At 42.0% G+C, this 14,863-nt stretch overlaps 1 protein-coding gene across 1 annotated transcript in view; it reads right to left on the reverse strand.

Moving 5' to 3' along the window:
- Positions 1-14,863, reverse strand: part of TECRL (trans-2,3-enoyl-CoA reductase like) — an 86,913-nt gene that overhangs the window by 17,821 nt on the left and 54,229 nt on the right. The window contains exons 5-8 of the mRNA XM_080378429.1: positions 7,479-7,594; positions 4,685-4,790; positions 2,842-2,914; positions 730-773 (exon numbers count right to left, since the gene is read on the reverse strand). Coding sequence (XP_080234555.1) covers positions 730-773; positions 2,842-2,914; positions 4,685-4,790; positions 7,479-7,594 — 339 coding nt within the window. The remainder of the gene's footprint in view (positions 1-729; positions 774-2,841; positions 2,915-4,684; positions 4,791-7,478; positions 7,595-14,863) is intronic.

The following is a 14,863-nucleotide window of genomic DNA, read 5'->3' on the forward strand; positions in this document are numbered from 1 at the left end:
TTTTTTGAAGAGCGTTTGCCTGAAGGAACCTAAACATGTTACCTGTCCCACCTTCCTGTTATGTTTCTAGAAACTGATCTGTATCTGATTTTCAAAGAGGCTGTTTTGGCTACTGACCCGTGTTTGCTTGGGTAAGTCAACACTCAGCATTTCCAAGTGCAATTCCCGCAGAGGATGGAAGAGAATATACATTTCCACATGAGAATTTCTTACTGAGCCTCTGTCTTACTATACAGTTATCTTCATTCAAACATGAGTTTCAGTAGTCTCGGCCACACTTTGTCACCTGCGCTTTCTCTTGACTTAACCCGCCTTGGCAGCAATTGGTTTTGTTGGTTTTAGTAGCTGTTGAGGTTAAATTAGTCAGGGTACACAGCACTATTGCAAAGTCTGCTTAGGATGTAATTCTTCAGTGTTTTAAAAATGGCAATTTTCAATTTGTCTAAATATTAGTGGTTTTACACAAAATTATGAGTAGTAATATTGTTGATGATGTTCTCATGGCAGTCAGATACAGTATTTCACATTAAGCTCTGTATAGGTAAATAGTATTAGGAGACTTCCTGGCCTGGAAATCTTAATTGATTATCACTAAATCCAGTCAAAGGACACAGGGTTGTGAGTGTGGATGTATATATACACACAAATGCATGTGATGTTATTGCATTTTGTTAAATCGTGAGTTATTCCTATTTCGCTATCATCAATAAAAGTTATTTCTGTACATACCAGAAAAGCAAGGGCAGCAAAAGAAATTTGTCTGTGGCCAAATGCTAGAAAATAGAACAAAATTATAAATTGCATTTTACAGTAAGCACATGGTTTGATACAGGTGAAATTAATCTAGTGTTGACGAGCAGAAATACTTCTTTCCTGACAGGGTCTGCAGAAAGAATGGATATTATCACACACAATATGAGGAGAATGCAAATAATAACATCACTCTAGAAATGCCAGTCTCTTCACCACTAATCTCAAGGCAGTTTTCACCTAACTTTTTCTGGTATTTCTCAGCTTCATATATCTAAGTGCTTTGTCAATGCAGTTGGTGGTGTTAAGGTTCTTGGAAAGGCAAGGGGAGGGATGAAGTGAAGGTCAGTGGCAGAACCAGGCTGGGTATCACAGTCTTATCCATAGGCTGTTTTATCTGCCTGAGCAGAGAACCCAAGACATAACCTATCCATTACTTTTTTTGGTTTTAGTAGTGACACAGTAGTAAGGTTTTACTATATAGCCACTATCTGCTTCACAGTCTCACCATGCGAGAAATATATTTTGCCTTTTCAATTTTTAGGTGCTCTTTACCTGCCCTCTCCTTTTTGATGTTGTCCACAGACCACTGTAGTGCTGTACCATGTTTGTCTCCAAAGGTTTACAGTTCTCAAGTAAACCTTGGTCGTGGCTGAGGGCCACAGACCACGCGTACGTACCTCACTTCCCTGACCAAGTCTCATCGAGCCTTTACTTTTGAGAACCCTTTTTCTCTGGCTGGCACATGACTCCTCTATGGCTCCAACGGCATGCTCTAAAACTCCTCCTCAGAACAACTAGAGCATGTCAACCTGCGAGTCTGTAGCTGCTAAGCAGATGTTTTCCATGGGCCTTTTGTCAGCCTGGTTTAATTTACCATGCCTGCATAGCATTCTGCAACTCCCTGCTTGCCTTTCCTTACCTGTCCCCAAACTAGCCATCTCCGGGTATGGCTGTGGAGGTCACCTGCTGCCGCATCAGAAAAAAACCACCAACATTTTACTGATCTAGATAACTATGCCAGAGGGCTGGTGATCTCCAGCATTAGACCAACGGACCTATAATTGTCATTTTAAGGTGGTGGCAAGCAATTAGAAGTACTTATGAATGTTTTCTGTGTTGGAATGCTGTGTCCTGAACTAATGGTTTCCTTTATAAAGAAGCTGCACCTAGTGATTTGATGACCTGGACTGCTAAAACCTGTGTCTGGGAAAGTTTCAACGTTGTTTGCAGCGTTACTCTTAAAGCCACACTAAATTCAGCTGTCTTTCAAAGAATCACATAATTTTGAAACAGAACTTCTGTGTTATTTTGAAAGGAAAACAGGTGCCATGTAGGAGAAATTTCTGATTTTAAAAAATTAGTAATTTAACTGAGTGTAAATAAAAATGGCAAAGCAAACCCTTTGTTCCTAAAGTGCATAAATAAGTATAACATGCAGAGGAAAAGGAAAACTAAGGTGTAGCAAGGGAAGTAAAGTAGCAGGAAAAAACTTATGCTAATTATGCTCAAAAGAAGCAAAAGTTCAAAGAGTAAACAAGAAGAAAAAAAATAATGAAGAAACAGCAGAGCAACAATAAAATATAATGAGAAAGAACAAAATGATAAACGACATCTAGAAGCAAAAACCAGGATTTTTTTCATTATCAGCATCAGTATCTGATTGACTTTTACTGGTTTCTCACGCACACACTCACAAATCTTAATTTTCACGAAAAGGATGTATCTTTAGCAAACAAATATCGCCTCCAAGAAAATGGATCTGGCACTAGTTCTCTCCTGCATTCTTAGTACATATATGGTGAAGATGAGCAAAATATATCAATCTTTGTGTTTTCTCCATTGGGCAATATTTCCAGTTCATAAAACTCGACAGCGACTGACCATTGCTGAATGGGAACATACATTCAGTGACACAGCAGGAGAGCCTCCCACATGACAGTCTTCCTTCTGGCAGGGAGTAAAAGCTAATCTCTGACTAGATTAGTCATATGATCTCGTGTTGGGGACATCTACTGCTTTTGGAGGACTTAAGATTGCATATCAAAAACTTTTTAAAACCAAGCAGTTTTGTGTGCTACTTATACATACATGGTGGCGTATATTGTGGATGGTTGATGTAGTATGCAATCCAGGAAGTGAATCCCCAGTAAAAGGCACAGCCCTGGAATGGACAAAAGATTTTTTTTGTTGTTGTTAGAAAGGGTGATAAGCAAGTTCAAACCATAACTTTATAAATATAAATTCTAAGTGCAAAACCCAGATGACCATTGCAAGACTTTGCAGCAGCTTCTTGAGTCACAGAATATAGATCTCTGTAAGATGCTACGAAGCCACTAAAAAAAGAACCCTAAAAGGTCACAGATTGTGTGGCTATGTATGTTGTTGTATTTATGTATGTTGAATGTGGTTTATGCCTCTTGTAGGAAATTCTTATTTGATTCTGCTGCTGAAGGGCACATTTCTCTATTGTTAGAGCAGTTGTACTACTAAAAGTCTCGGGCTGGTTAACACAGCTGAGCTGTTACTATACCTTAAACTCAGCATTTCCAAGCAAGATTTAACTAGCCAAACAGAACACTAAACCAGCTGAGGCAAACTGAGGTAAAACTGAATTGGCCTGCTTTAACTCTACCAAAATAAAGGCTCACAGTTCCTATAAAGATAATTGAGTTACACACTGCACCTACTCCACTGGATTCGGCCCCAGTTCATCTTCTTGTTGAAAAGCAGCACCCCAGCTGCCTTTGCTTGATGAATGAAGCCGTGGGCTTGGGAAAGCCCAAGCAGAGAGAATGTGATCGTGTCTTGCTCTGTATAGGGGTCACTGCTCCCATGCTTTGTACAAGGAAAAACCAAAACCCACCAGCCAACCAACCAGAACCACCCTGGAGACTGCATAAAGCTTTTCTGTGTGTCTGAGTTAAGGATCCCATTCTCAGTTCCCTCTTGGGAAGAGCAGTGTGCTGGTACTGGCTACAGCTCACCCCATAAGCAGGGCTGCCAAGTCAGGCATTCTCTTTTTAATCTTTTTATGCAGTGCTCCCGTGGTACACAAGGAACTAGCAGTAACTGTGGGTCTTTTAACTCCCACATGCATGAATCACTTTGGAAATGGTACTCTGGTTCCAAAGCTATTTAACTTATATTCATCTTTTTCTTTTCTTTTCTTTTTTTTTAACTTTATTTTATTTCTCTTACATGTTGTATATTGTAAAACTTCTCTAGTTGTGTATCCTATTAACTCCTTTCTGACTGGAATTGAATTGAGCCACCTGTTATGGCCATACATTTATCTCCTTCACTAAAATCTTCAATATATTGTAGAAGTTTTACAGGGCGGGTCACTGAATGGGGTGGGAGGAAGGGTGATACAAAATGACCAAGACCGGGTACATGAAAGGAAAGAAAAGAAAGCCTATGAGTGACACACAGTTGAAATTCAAGAGGCTTTGCAGGACAGACCTTAGGCTAGCTCAGTATCTTCCTTCCTGAGGCCTTGATCTATAAAAGAATATGTTTTTTTCTACTTGTAATTTGATTTTTGTTTCCTAATGCAAAGCCTGTTGCTTGCTCTGTATTTATATTGCATTGAGGATGTGAAGTGTGATTTCTGTCAGCATTGCTAGATGTCACAGCAGCATATCTCATAATAAAATAGCATTCAGCCTGAAAAATATCCTGGACATGAGAATTAGCCCCTTGGGTGGATGAGTCAAGGTGGACATTGACATGCAGGAGCTAAAATGGACATTGATTTCAATTGGTTTTCTTTGGGGACATGGCCCTGAAATTCTTCTTATTTTTGTATTTTGATTAATCGTAATTTCTGGAGCTAGAAAATAAATTATTTTTTAATTTTCTTATCTTCTTCCAAAGACTGATTTGATATGAGGATATTCTCTCTTACACAGAATCATAAACACATTGTCACCTTTATCATATTTTTCAGAGGAGTGTGCCCTCCTGAAAACTTGTGAACAAATAATGTCTCCAGAAGATGTCTGATGTAGTGTAAACAATGGCAGAAGCAGGCCAAGCTGGAAGAAAAAAAAAAAAGGAAATTAAGGTAAGTGAAAGACTGCTTTTTATTATTTCACAATTTAATGTCACAAAAGGAATAAGGACTAATATTCCAAAACTGCAGTCACACTGAAATCATGAGATTTAAGATATTGCCTTAATTGAAGCATCTGGAACCAAAGATTAATGGAATCATTTTCAGCGTTATACAAAGTTGATTTCATTTTGCAGGGAAGCAACTTCTTTTTACTAGCCTTGAAATGAAAAGAGCTCCTCGAGCTCTGAATGTGATGCATAGCCCTGACAAGACATTAAAACAGGACAGCTGTGTATGCAAGCAGGCGTCTGCTGTGCTTTTCCAAAAGATCTCTCCCGTGTTTTAAGGCTACCTGAGTGCTCCTGTAGGATGTGCCTGACATTTAAAAACATTCTAAATATCTTCTGAATGGTTTCCTTGTCCTTTGCCAGCTCAAGTAGCTGCATGGAGGTAGTTTGTATTTCATTTCCTTGTGGACGCAAAATGAGATTTTGTTGCAAAGTTAATCCATTCTGATGGCTTTTTTGTTGCCCGTTACAAAGAAATGAGGTAATTGTTGTAGAAATTATTATACTGATTCCCTTTTGAGGAAGATTATGAAACAATAACAGGCATTGCTGATTTGCTTCCAAGAATGAGTTGCAGCTCATAGAGACTGAGTTTCAGAAACAAATGTCAGGAGTGATTCCTGGTGGCATTTTATCTTGGTTACATGTACTGTACTACCAGAGCCCGTCTCACTGCAAACCAATTATAAGACATAAATGAAAAGTGGTTTTCAGCATGTGAAATCTCAAATGCTTTTATTATGCATCTTGTATGGTAGCCAGAGTCAAAGATTAAACAATTTCAAAGTAATTAAACCAGAGAGAATTGAGCTAAGAAAATTTCAAACAATTAACGACTTATCCAAAGTCTGGAGCAAACTTCCAGCTTTGCTAGGAATTTTAAAATTAATTTTACTTAGGATGGGGACCTTAGATGAACCCATTAAGGAGCAGTCGCTGGAAGCATTCTGCACACCCCTTGACCACTTGAAAGAAGGCAAAGGTATTGCTGTCTCTTCTGTGTTACCAGAAACTCTCCTTTTAAGTGTATGAGCAATAGAAGGCAGGCAAGCATCTTGCAGCTCTGGATTTGAATTCAGCTACTCTGTGCTCTCATTCCCAGCTCCACTGGCTCCCTTAATGTCTCTCCAAGTCTCTGTTCCTCCATCTGTAAATGGTATTATTATTCACTGTGCTTCTCTGTTGTATGCCAGCTGCCTTGATTCTGCGATCAGTGTGTAGAAAAATGCTGTGGGAAAGCTGAACAGTTCCTTGAGGCTCCTAGTTCCCTGTGTGCCCTCCCATTTCCACTGCTCCAACTTACACAGCTGACAGGCTTCCCTTGATCACATTCCACCCCTCCACCAGGCACTGATCTCCTGGAATGGGGACAACCACACTGAAGAGAACTTCCTTAAGTGTGAAAGTTCCCAGCCTGCCTGGTGCATTAGCCACCATTCCCTGGAAGGGTACAGTAGGTGGTGGCAGTGCCTTGAGCCTCTCGCAGTTATCATGGATAGCTGTTTGCCACTTTCTTGCCTGTAACAGTTCTTAATCCCTCCCATTGATCAGGTCTGTTTTGTTTCTTCCAGTCCTTCAAAAGGCTTGGGAATGGCAGGGACTGCTGAAGGTCATAAAAAGCTATCTTGGTTGGCTGTCCTCTCTTCATTGCTTTTTGGCAGCCTCTTGAGTTCTAGCAGACTAAGCAGGTTGCATTTCCTTGTGGTCAGCTCCTACTGAATTATATCGGAGGAGATTAATTTTCCTTGTTAGCATTCCTGTTTCAGTGATGGAAAGAAGCAAAGCTATCTGGTTTGTGCTTATATATGAGCTGCTCTGATTTGTTTTGGTACAGCCAGATACAACCTGTGCTCTTTGCTGTCCAGTAACGGTGGCTGAGCTCTTGGTTTTGTTTGTCACTTGACTGTGCTATTCCTTAAAAGTCTTTCAGAACTCAAATATGTTACATATGGCTGTAGGGAACAGTTGCAGTTTGAAGAGGTCAGTTTCAAAAATCAGATTACCACTTCTGAATTCCTGTGGTGCTTCTTTTGTGTTTCTCAGTTTTTCTTAACCTGACTCATGACATGCAGACCTCTCAAGATTCCTCCTCGTTGTGCCTAGGTGGGAGCTGGGAGGATGGGAGGAGGGCGGGGGGGGGGGGGGGGGGGGGGCGGGGGGGAGGGGTGTTATCTTCTGTGCTGGGGGCTGATGCTACTAATCTTATGAGTGAGAATGCATTGTAAAGAGACCAGGATTGAGACACCTGAAGTCTTGCCCTCTCTTCTCTGTCAAGCATGACTTTGGTTTACTACCACTGTGTTTATTATTTCACCCTGTTCAGGCTATATTTCTGGACTTCAAACTATTTGAGGAAAATACTACAGCTCCCATTGTGACCATGTACAATGACCATTTCAACCGGGATCCCATTTTTGGTCAGATTTATGAGTGCTGATAAAATATCAACATTATTGATAAGAACAATCTGAAACTCCCACTGACTGAGACCAGACATGCAGTCTCACATCCCCTGTAAAATCCTCAGCCCTGGAAATGCAGCCTCCATCCCTTTGGCTCCCTGTCCCCCAGGGAAAACAGTTCACACAAGTGTCACTTACTGAACCACTGGGTGGCGGAAATTCTTCCTACTTTCCACTTGATCATAAATAGTTGAGAGGCGAATGTAAAAGAGCAGATATATTAGAAGAGGCCCGGTGTATTCTGTTAGAAAAAACTAGAAGTGGAAAAGAAAATAGCTGTATCAGAGTAGGAAATCATACCAATAAAGACATGAGAAAAATAATACCCCTACCCACAACATCTATTCATCTTTCAAATGTCATTTTGACTTCATTTTTAGGACTTAAATTACACCTGGGGGGTTTTCTGCTCTCTTTAGCAAAGGGGTAAAATCCATCCAGGAATGAGGGAAAGTTTCTGTGCAGAACATTAACCCAGTCAGGAATGCTTTGTGGAACATGGTCAAAATCACAGTTATCTCCTCTTTATACTTTTGGCTGTGCCAGCAGATGCTTATTTGGAATCTAAATAACACAGAAAATCAAAGCCCAACTGCTGAAGGCAGCTTGCTTTCTGCCTTTTCTTTTATATATATAATTTTTTTTCACAAAGCCAACCAAGCATGACAGAAACAAGCACAGCTTTGAATCCTGGTTGCTAGCAGAGTCATCTGGAAGGGAGGGATCATTGTTTGAAATTTGGTAGTGGGTGGAGGAGCAGGACCTGCCTGCCTGGTGTGTGGTGCTATCAGCCTTTATTCAGTGAACCAGTGGGATGACTCCTTGTGCAGGCATCAGCAGAAGTAGCCTGTGGTGGGCAGACTGGACAAGTAAGTTGCCCTGTAAAACAGAAAGAAATAGTTTCACAGCCTCACTGTCACCCCTGCTAGCCACAGAGCAAGGAGAGTACATATGGAGGCAGGGAGAGAAGGTGGAGTTATGGTGCTGCCACGAGCCAGCCTCAGTTTTATGTTCTGGCTTTGGTTTGGTGCAGCCTGTATTGCTTTTTTTCAGGGCACACACTTAAGCTACAGCAGCTGGAGGAAGTAAAATGTGGTCAGGGTGATGTGGGGGTCTGGATTTGACCATCTGTGCCCACGGGAATGAACCTCAGAACAAAATAGAAATGGTGTAGTCCTACATGTTCACAATGTCCAGAAACTGGCAAATCATAACTCAAGTACGTAGTATTGCTTAAGGGATAAAGATTCATAACTAATGGGCCGTTTGGCTTCAAGGTGGCTAGTTGCACTGGTATAGAATTGTCATGGATAAATACCCGTGGCTTAAGGAAGCATCACTGAATTTAGACTACTTTTCTCAAAAGTAGTATTTTCAGGCTGTCTGACCCCCAATGGACTAGTCTTCTAATCACTTTTCAGAAGAGCTTTGAAACAGAAGGGTTTTCCTGCAGAACTATTCTGCAATTAGGTTTTCTTCAGTTGGGACCCCCAGTACAATTTCTTTTCCTCTATTACAGGGGGAAACTTTTTGAAATTTCAGCCTTTCATAGCAGGACTGTCTCCAAAAGTAACAGACTTAAGCATTCTTTACCAGGGAAATGTCAAATTCTCTTTTGTTCCACATGACACCATGATTTCTGTGCTCCATTTAGACTCTGCATGATCCCAAGTGCAAGTCTGTGTACAAAAACATTTAATCAAGGAGTGTGTAAGAGCCCACATTGTTGTGGAAGACACCACAGCCAAGGGTTTATTAGAGTTTGTCCTAGCACTTGTATGGGTCTATTCCTAACTGTAAGCCCACTGTGTTAGGCACTCTGCAAACACCGTAAGGGACAGCCTCCGCTATTAAAACCTAACACACTAAATATAGGCAATGGTGGTGTCAGGAGACAGAGGTGCAGATAATATGGTCTGGACAGGTCAGTGTAAGAGTTTGGAATGAGCTGCTTTCTTCATTGTAGCTTTTCCTCTCAGCCATGAGTTGCACTACAAACTATACCTGTAACTGCCAGCTTTTATCATCTGTTTGGCATGAGCATATTACAGAGCTGCCATGGAAAGTTTGACAGGACTTAGCACCAAGTTGTGGTTACTTGTCACCGCACCAAGTATTCCCTCTTTACCCCCCGGCTGATTTCAGATGCTGGAAGGAGAAGGAAAGCTTCAGGGTTTAGTAAAAAATCCAGTCTCTGTTTAACAGCCAAAGCTACCAGCCACAGGATACCTGAATCCCTGTGGAGGTGGTTTTGGGTGTAGGAGGAGGAATGCAGAGCATCCCCTCAGAGCAATTCAGAGAAGCAGTTGAGAGCACCAACAGCAGTTCTTGAGTCAGTTTGTGGAGGTGAGCAGCAGCAGCATGTCAGAGTGCTTTACAGGCGGCTGACAAGGACCCATTTTACCTGTGTGTCAGACATATCTGACACAAAGACTTCATCACCCATTGGAGGCAGGTGGTCCAGGGTCAGCTGTGAGATTTGCACTCAAATTAGGTATTGCCTGGCAGGCAAGACTGCATTATTAGCCTTTGTCGTAACTGTGTCACACTGCTGGAACATAGTTAAGATCAGCAGCATTCCGTTTCAAATGATGAGGTTCAATTTGCTGTAGCATTTTGGGTTTGTTTTTTTTTTACATTTTGGGTGACCTTCAGTCTGTTTCTGTCTGTTGCATCTCCCGTGCTGCGACCTCTGGTCTCCTTCTTTGGCTCACTGATTTAAAATTCATTGGAAATGAAAAGTGAGTTTCAGAAGGGGAGGCAGAGAAACTGCTAAAAATTTCATGAGTTCAGGCAGGTGGAAGTGAAAGTAGTCTTCAGTTAACACCAAATTACAATTGGTCCTAACCACTGGCAGTCAAAGGCAAGCACCATTCATTTACTGTTGATTCTCAATGAACATATGCAGTATATCTGCCCCTTCATCCAGGTCATTGATGGATAACTTGAACAGGACTGGACCCAGCACTGACCCCTGGGAACACCATGAGCTACAGGCCTCCAGCCAGACTCTGTGCTGTTTATCACAACCTCTGAGCTCTGCCATTCAGCCCGTTCTCAATCCACCTCACTGTTCACCCATCTAACCCACACTTCCTGAGCTTACCTATGAGGATGTTGTGGGAGACAGTGTCCAAAGCCTTGCTGAGGTCAAGGTAGACAACATCTACTGCTGTCCCCTTGTCTACCCAGCCAGTCATTCCATCACAGAAGGCCATTAGGTTGGTCAGGCATGATTTCCCCTTGGTGAATCTGTGTTGATTACTCCTGATAACCCTCTCTTCCTCCACATACTTCGAGATGACTTCCAGGATGAGCTGTTCCATCACCTTTCCAGGGATGGAGGTGAGGCTGACCAGCCTGTAGTTTCCTGGGCCCTCCTCCTTGCCCTTGTTGAGGACTGGAGTGACATTGGCTTCCTCCAGTCCTCAGGCTCCTCTCCTGTCCTCCACGACTTTTCAAAGATGTGGAGAGTGACTTAGCAGTAACATCTGCCAGCTCCCTCAGCACTCAGGGGTGCATCCCCTCGGGGCCCACGGATCTCTGGGTGTCAGGTTTGCTTAAGTGATCCCTAACATGGTCCTCCTCGGCCAAGGGAAAGTCTTCCTTTCCCCAGACTTCCTCTCTTGCCTCCAGGGTCTGGCGTTCTTGAGGGCTGGCCCTGGCAGTGAAGACTGAAGCAGAGGCAGCATTCAGTAACTCCTCCTTCTCTGTGTCCTTCGTCACCAGGGCACCCACCTCATTCAGCAGCAGGCCCACACTTTCCCTAGTCATCCTTTTCCTGCTAATGTACTTGGAGAAGCCCTTCTTGTTGTCCTTGACCTCCCTCACCAGATTTAATCCCAAATGGACCTTAGCCTTCCTCATCACCTCCCTGCATGATCTGACAACATCCCTATATTCCTCCCAAGTGGCCTGTCCCTTTTTCCACATTCCATAAACGTCATTCTACTGTTTGAGGTTTGCCAAAAGCTCCTTACTCATCCATGCAGGCCTCCTGACCCCTTTGCTTGATTTCTTGCTCATGGGGATGCACTGATCTTGAGCTTGGAGGAAGCGATGCTTGAATATTAGCCAGCTGTCTTGGACCTCCCTACCTTCTACAGCCCTAACTCATGGGATTCCTCCAAGTAGGTTTTTGAAGAGGCTAAAGTTAGCTCTCCTGAAGTCCAGGGTTGCAATCCTGCTTGCTTCTCTGCTTCCTCCATGCAGGATCCTGAACTCCAGCATCTCACGTGCACTGCAGCCAAGGCTTCCCCGAGTCTTCACATCCCAAAGCAGTCCTTCTTTGTTTGTGAATACAAGGTCTAAGAGCATACCTTGAACTTCATACTTGACTAGGAAGGATGAGTATGAGGATACTCATCCTATAGCTGCTTAATTGATGGTCTTGGGGACTTATTAGTTGTATGAAGCATCAGTTCAACCTATCATTTTTACAGATGCCCAAAAACCCACAAAATTACTAAGATACTAGTTCCTGCTGACATATTCTGCAAAAATAATAGTCAAATTTTGAATAAAATCCTGAAAATAATAACACTGTATCTTGTTGTTTCTGGACACACACACACAAAAGAATTATAAAAAAATTATAAAAACTAAAAAAGTGATTATTTAAAACACAGAGTATTTTTCTTCTGTATAAATGTAAAAAAATCCAATATTTAGAAGAAAATTACTTTTTTTTTTTCCATCTTGTAGGTCTCCTAGATTATTTTGATCTATTTGGTACAGCTAAATATGGTGGCCCATAGTAAACACAAAGATATTTTCCTTGAGGAGCATTACATCTCTATTACTATGTGCATAGCTCAACAGTGTTTAACTGTTGAGCTCATCATTAACTCCCTGCAGATATAAAACAGGAGATGGCTGCTTTTTTCCACATCTGTACTCTCTATTTCATATCATGCACAGTGCCCAGTTCTCTTACCTTCTTTCTCTCCTCTCTAGTGTCTGGCATTATATACTCTATATACCTCTTATTCTCAGTGGCATAGAGAAATTGCTGTTCTTGAATCAAACCTTTCCTGGGCATGAGCTCTACAGACGATGTTAAACTCAAGCTTCTTTAAGTGTCTCAATTATCAGGTCCTTGGGGACCTGGCTCAGGAATACATAAACTGGTAACATCTATCACATAAACAACAAAACTGATATCTGTAATATGTCAAAAGAGAGCTAAGGTAGGAAATTCCATCATTCAAGAGATGATGAGACAAATGGGAAAACAATACATGATAGCTAATTCGCAAACCAGCAAAGCATCTCATCTTGCATGAGCCAGACTGTACCGCCTTCTTTAACTGTTGAGAGGATCATGCCAGTAACACCTTGCTGAACTGAGTAACAACCGGGTCGAGAATTATAATCCCAGACCTTATAAGGCAGAGGGTATATTTAGGAAAATATGAATTCAGCAGAGGTGAAAGAAGCTCTTTGAAGTCATTTGAGGGAATGTGAGGTGAATTTTCTGGCTGATAGGAGCAGCTAGCACAGTGCCATGACACCATCCCATCAGGTCTACTACAGGGAATGGAAAGGGTTTTGATGCGAGTTAATAGTACTGTGTGTGCCAGTTGGGAAAAGGCAGAAAAGGACAAAAGGAAGCTATAAACAGAGGGGGTGGAGTGGAAAGAGTCTGAAAAAAGTCCAGTGGAATGTTTGTAAAGGAACAGCCCACGGATTAATGATCAGCTAATTCCTCTCTATAATGTTTACAACATGCCCTTTCTGTAATACCACACAAAACACCCTATCTTGCATTCACGTTGCCTTTTGGCATAGTATCACAACATCTCATTTACAACAAGCAGCACAGCAGTGCTGAGGAAAGACCATACAGCCTTTTCCATACTGATCCCTTCCTGCAGCTCTTTCCATGCCATTCAGGGGCAGTTTCCCAGTTCATTGGTGCTGGTTGTGATGTTTTCTCTTCAAATACCAACAGGATGTCTGGGTGGAAGCAGGTGAAGTGAGGGTGTGGTACAAGGATAGTACCTGCAGCCAGGACAATGATTTTGGGCCACTGCCTGAAGCTGTTGGCACAGCAAGAGATAAAAAATAGCTCAAGCATGCCCTGGGTAACTTTGACGGCGAAGCCAAAGCAGCTGCAGTATATAAATTATCTAATGGACAGAGCTTAGTTTGTCTGATAATGTGAGACAAAGGCACTAGTTGCAGGTCTGAGCCAGGGTCAGACTGAGACGGTATGTACCATATGAAGAGGATCTGCTGATATCAGACAGACGGACCATTACTATGTGCAAGTGTACAGAGTGCAGCTGGGATTTTTGAGAAGAGAAACAGCCAGCTGAACCCACTCCTAAGTCCCAAAATCACATTAAACTTAGCATCTGATTACCTTAGACTCCTTTTACAATCCCAGCCCTACATACTCTTGAGCTAATGATCATTGAGAAACATTATTAATTTCAGGACTAATTTCTACTTCATATGCTTTGCTACCTCACTAAATGCCATATAATTACCTGGGGATGGTAACAGCGTAATTTTAGCAGCATCTCTAGATCTTCATCTGTTTAAAATTTTTGTATTTTCATGTTTGCAAAAATCTGCAGCAGCAGCAGTTTTGCATCAGGTAGTAAAATTCTTAAGCCCTGCTTGAATACTCAATGATTTTTTGTTCCCGTTCTCATGGAACTGGCTAATCCATTTTACAATAAATAGCACACGCAGAGTCACCTGAAACTTCCCTTGTCTGGGCAGATTTTGCAGTGGCTTGATGTCTAAGAATATTTCAGGCTGCAGCTCAATATTTACTGCAAATACAAGAGATAGGGATGGATTCGCTATTTGTTTTTATAGGCAAACTGCAGCTGACTCAGGCCAGCTTCAGGAGCTGGGGAGTGAACAGTGATGGAAGCTGTCTGTCCCTGAGCTAGACCTGTGCTCCCCTGTGGGAAAAGGGAGGTGAAATCCCAGCTTCTTCCTGTCTCTTCTGAGACTGAGCTGTCTGAAACCACTGGTTTGGCATCAGATCACTTCATACTCTGGTCAAGATTCTTCCCCAAGGGCACAAGCTTTTGCATGTTTCTTACTCAAAATGGAAAATCACTGCAAATTAACAAATGCTCTTCTTATACACACACATGTATATGCATATTATACATGTTTGTACCCATACATATCCAGCAAAGCATTCAAGTTCGGTTTGTAACCAAACACCAACGTGAGTTCAGATTTGCTGCCAGATCTTTACAGGCCTTTGACAGCATTTTGAAACCTGCCATATAATGTGTATCATTCTAAAATATGTATTTATCATCTGCTGTGTAGATACCTAAATGAAATAATGCTTTTAACACCTGGCTATTACTAATAACCTTAACTAGCTCTTCCACAGCACTTTTCATCTAGGAGCCCCAAAGTACTTTGTGAAGGGGGAAATACTGTTAGTTTCTTGCTGCAGATCTGGGAACTGAGATATAGAGAAATTCAGTGACTTGTCAAGGTCACCAGACAAGGTGGGCAAAGAATGACAAAGGGGCACCTGGTCC

Source organism: Falco punctatus, assembly GCF_963210335.1.
Source record: "Falco punctatus genome assembly, chromosome: 1".
In the NCBI taxonomy this organism is placed as follows: domain Eukaryota; kingdom Metazoa; phylum Chordata; class Aves; order Falconiformes; family Falconidae; genus Falco; species Falco punctatus.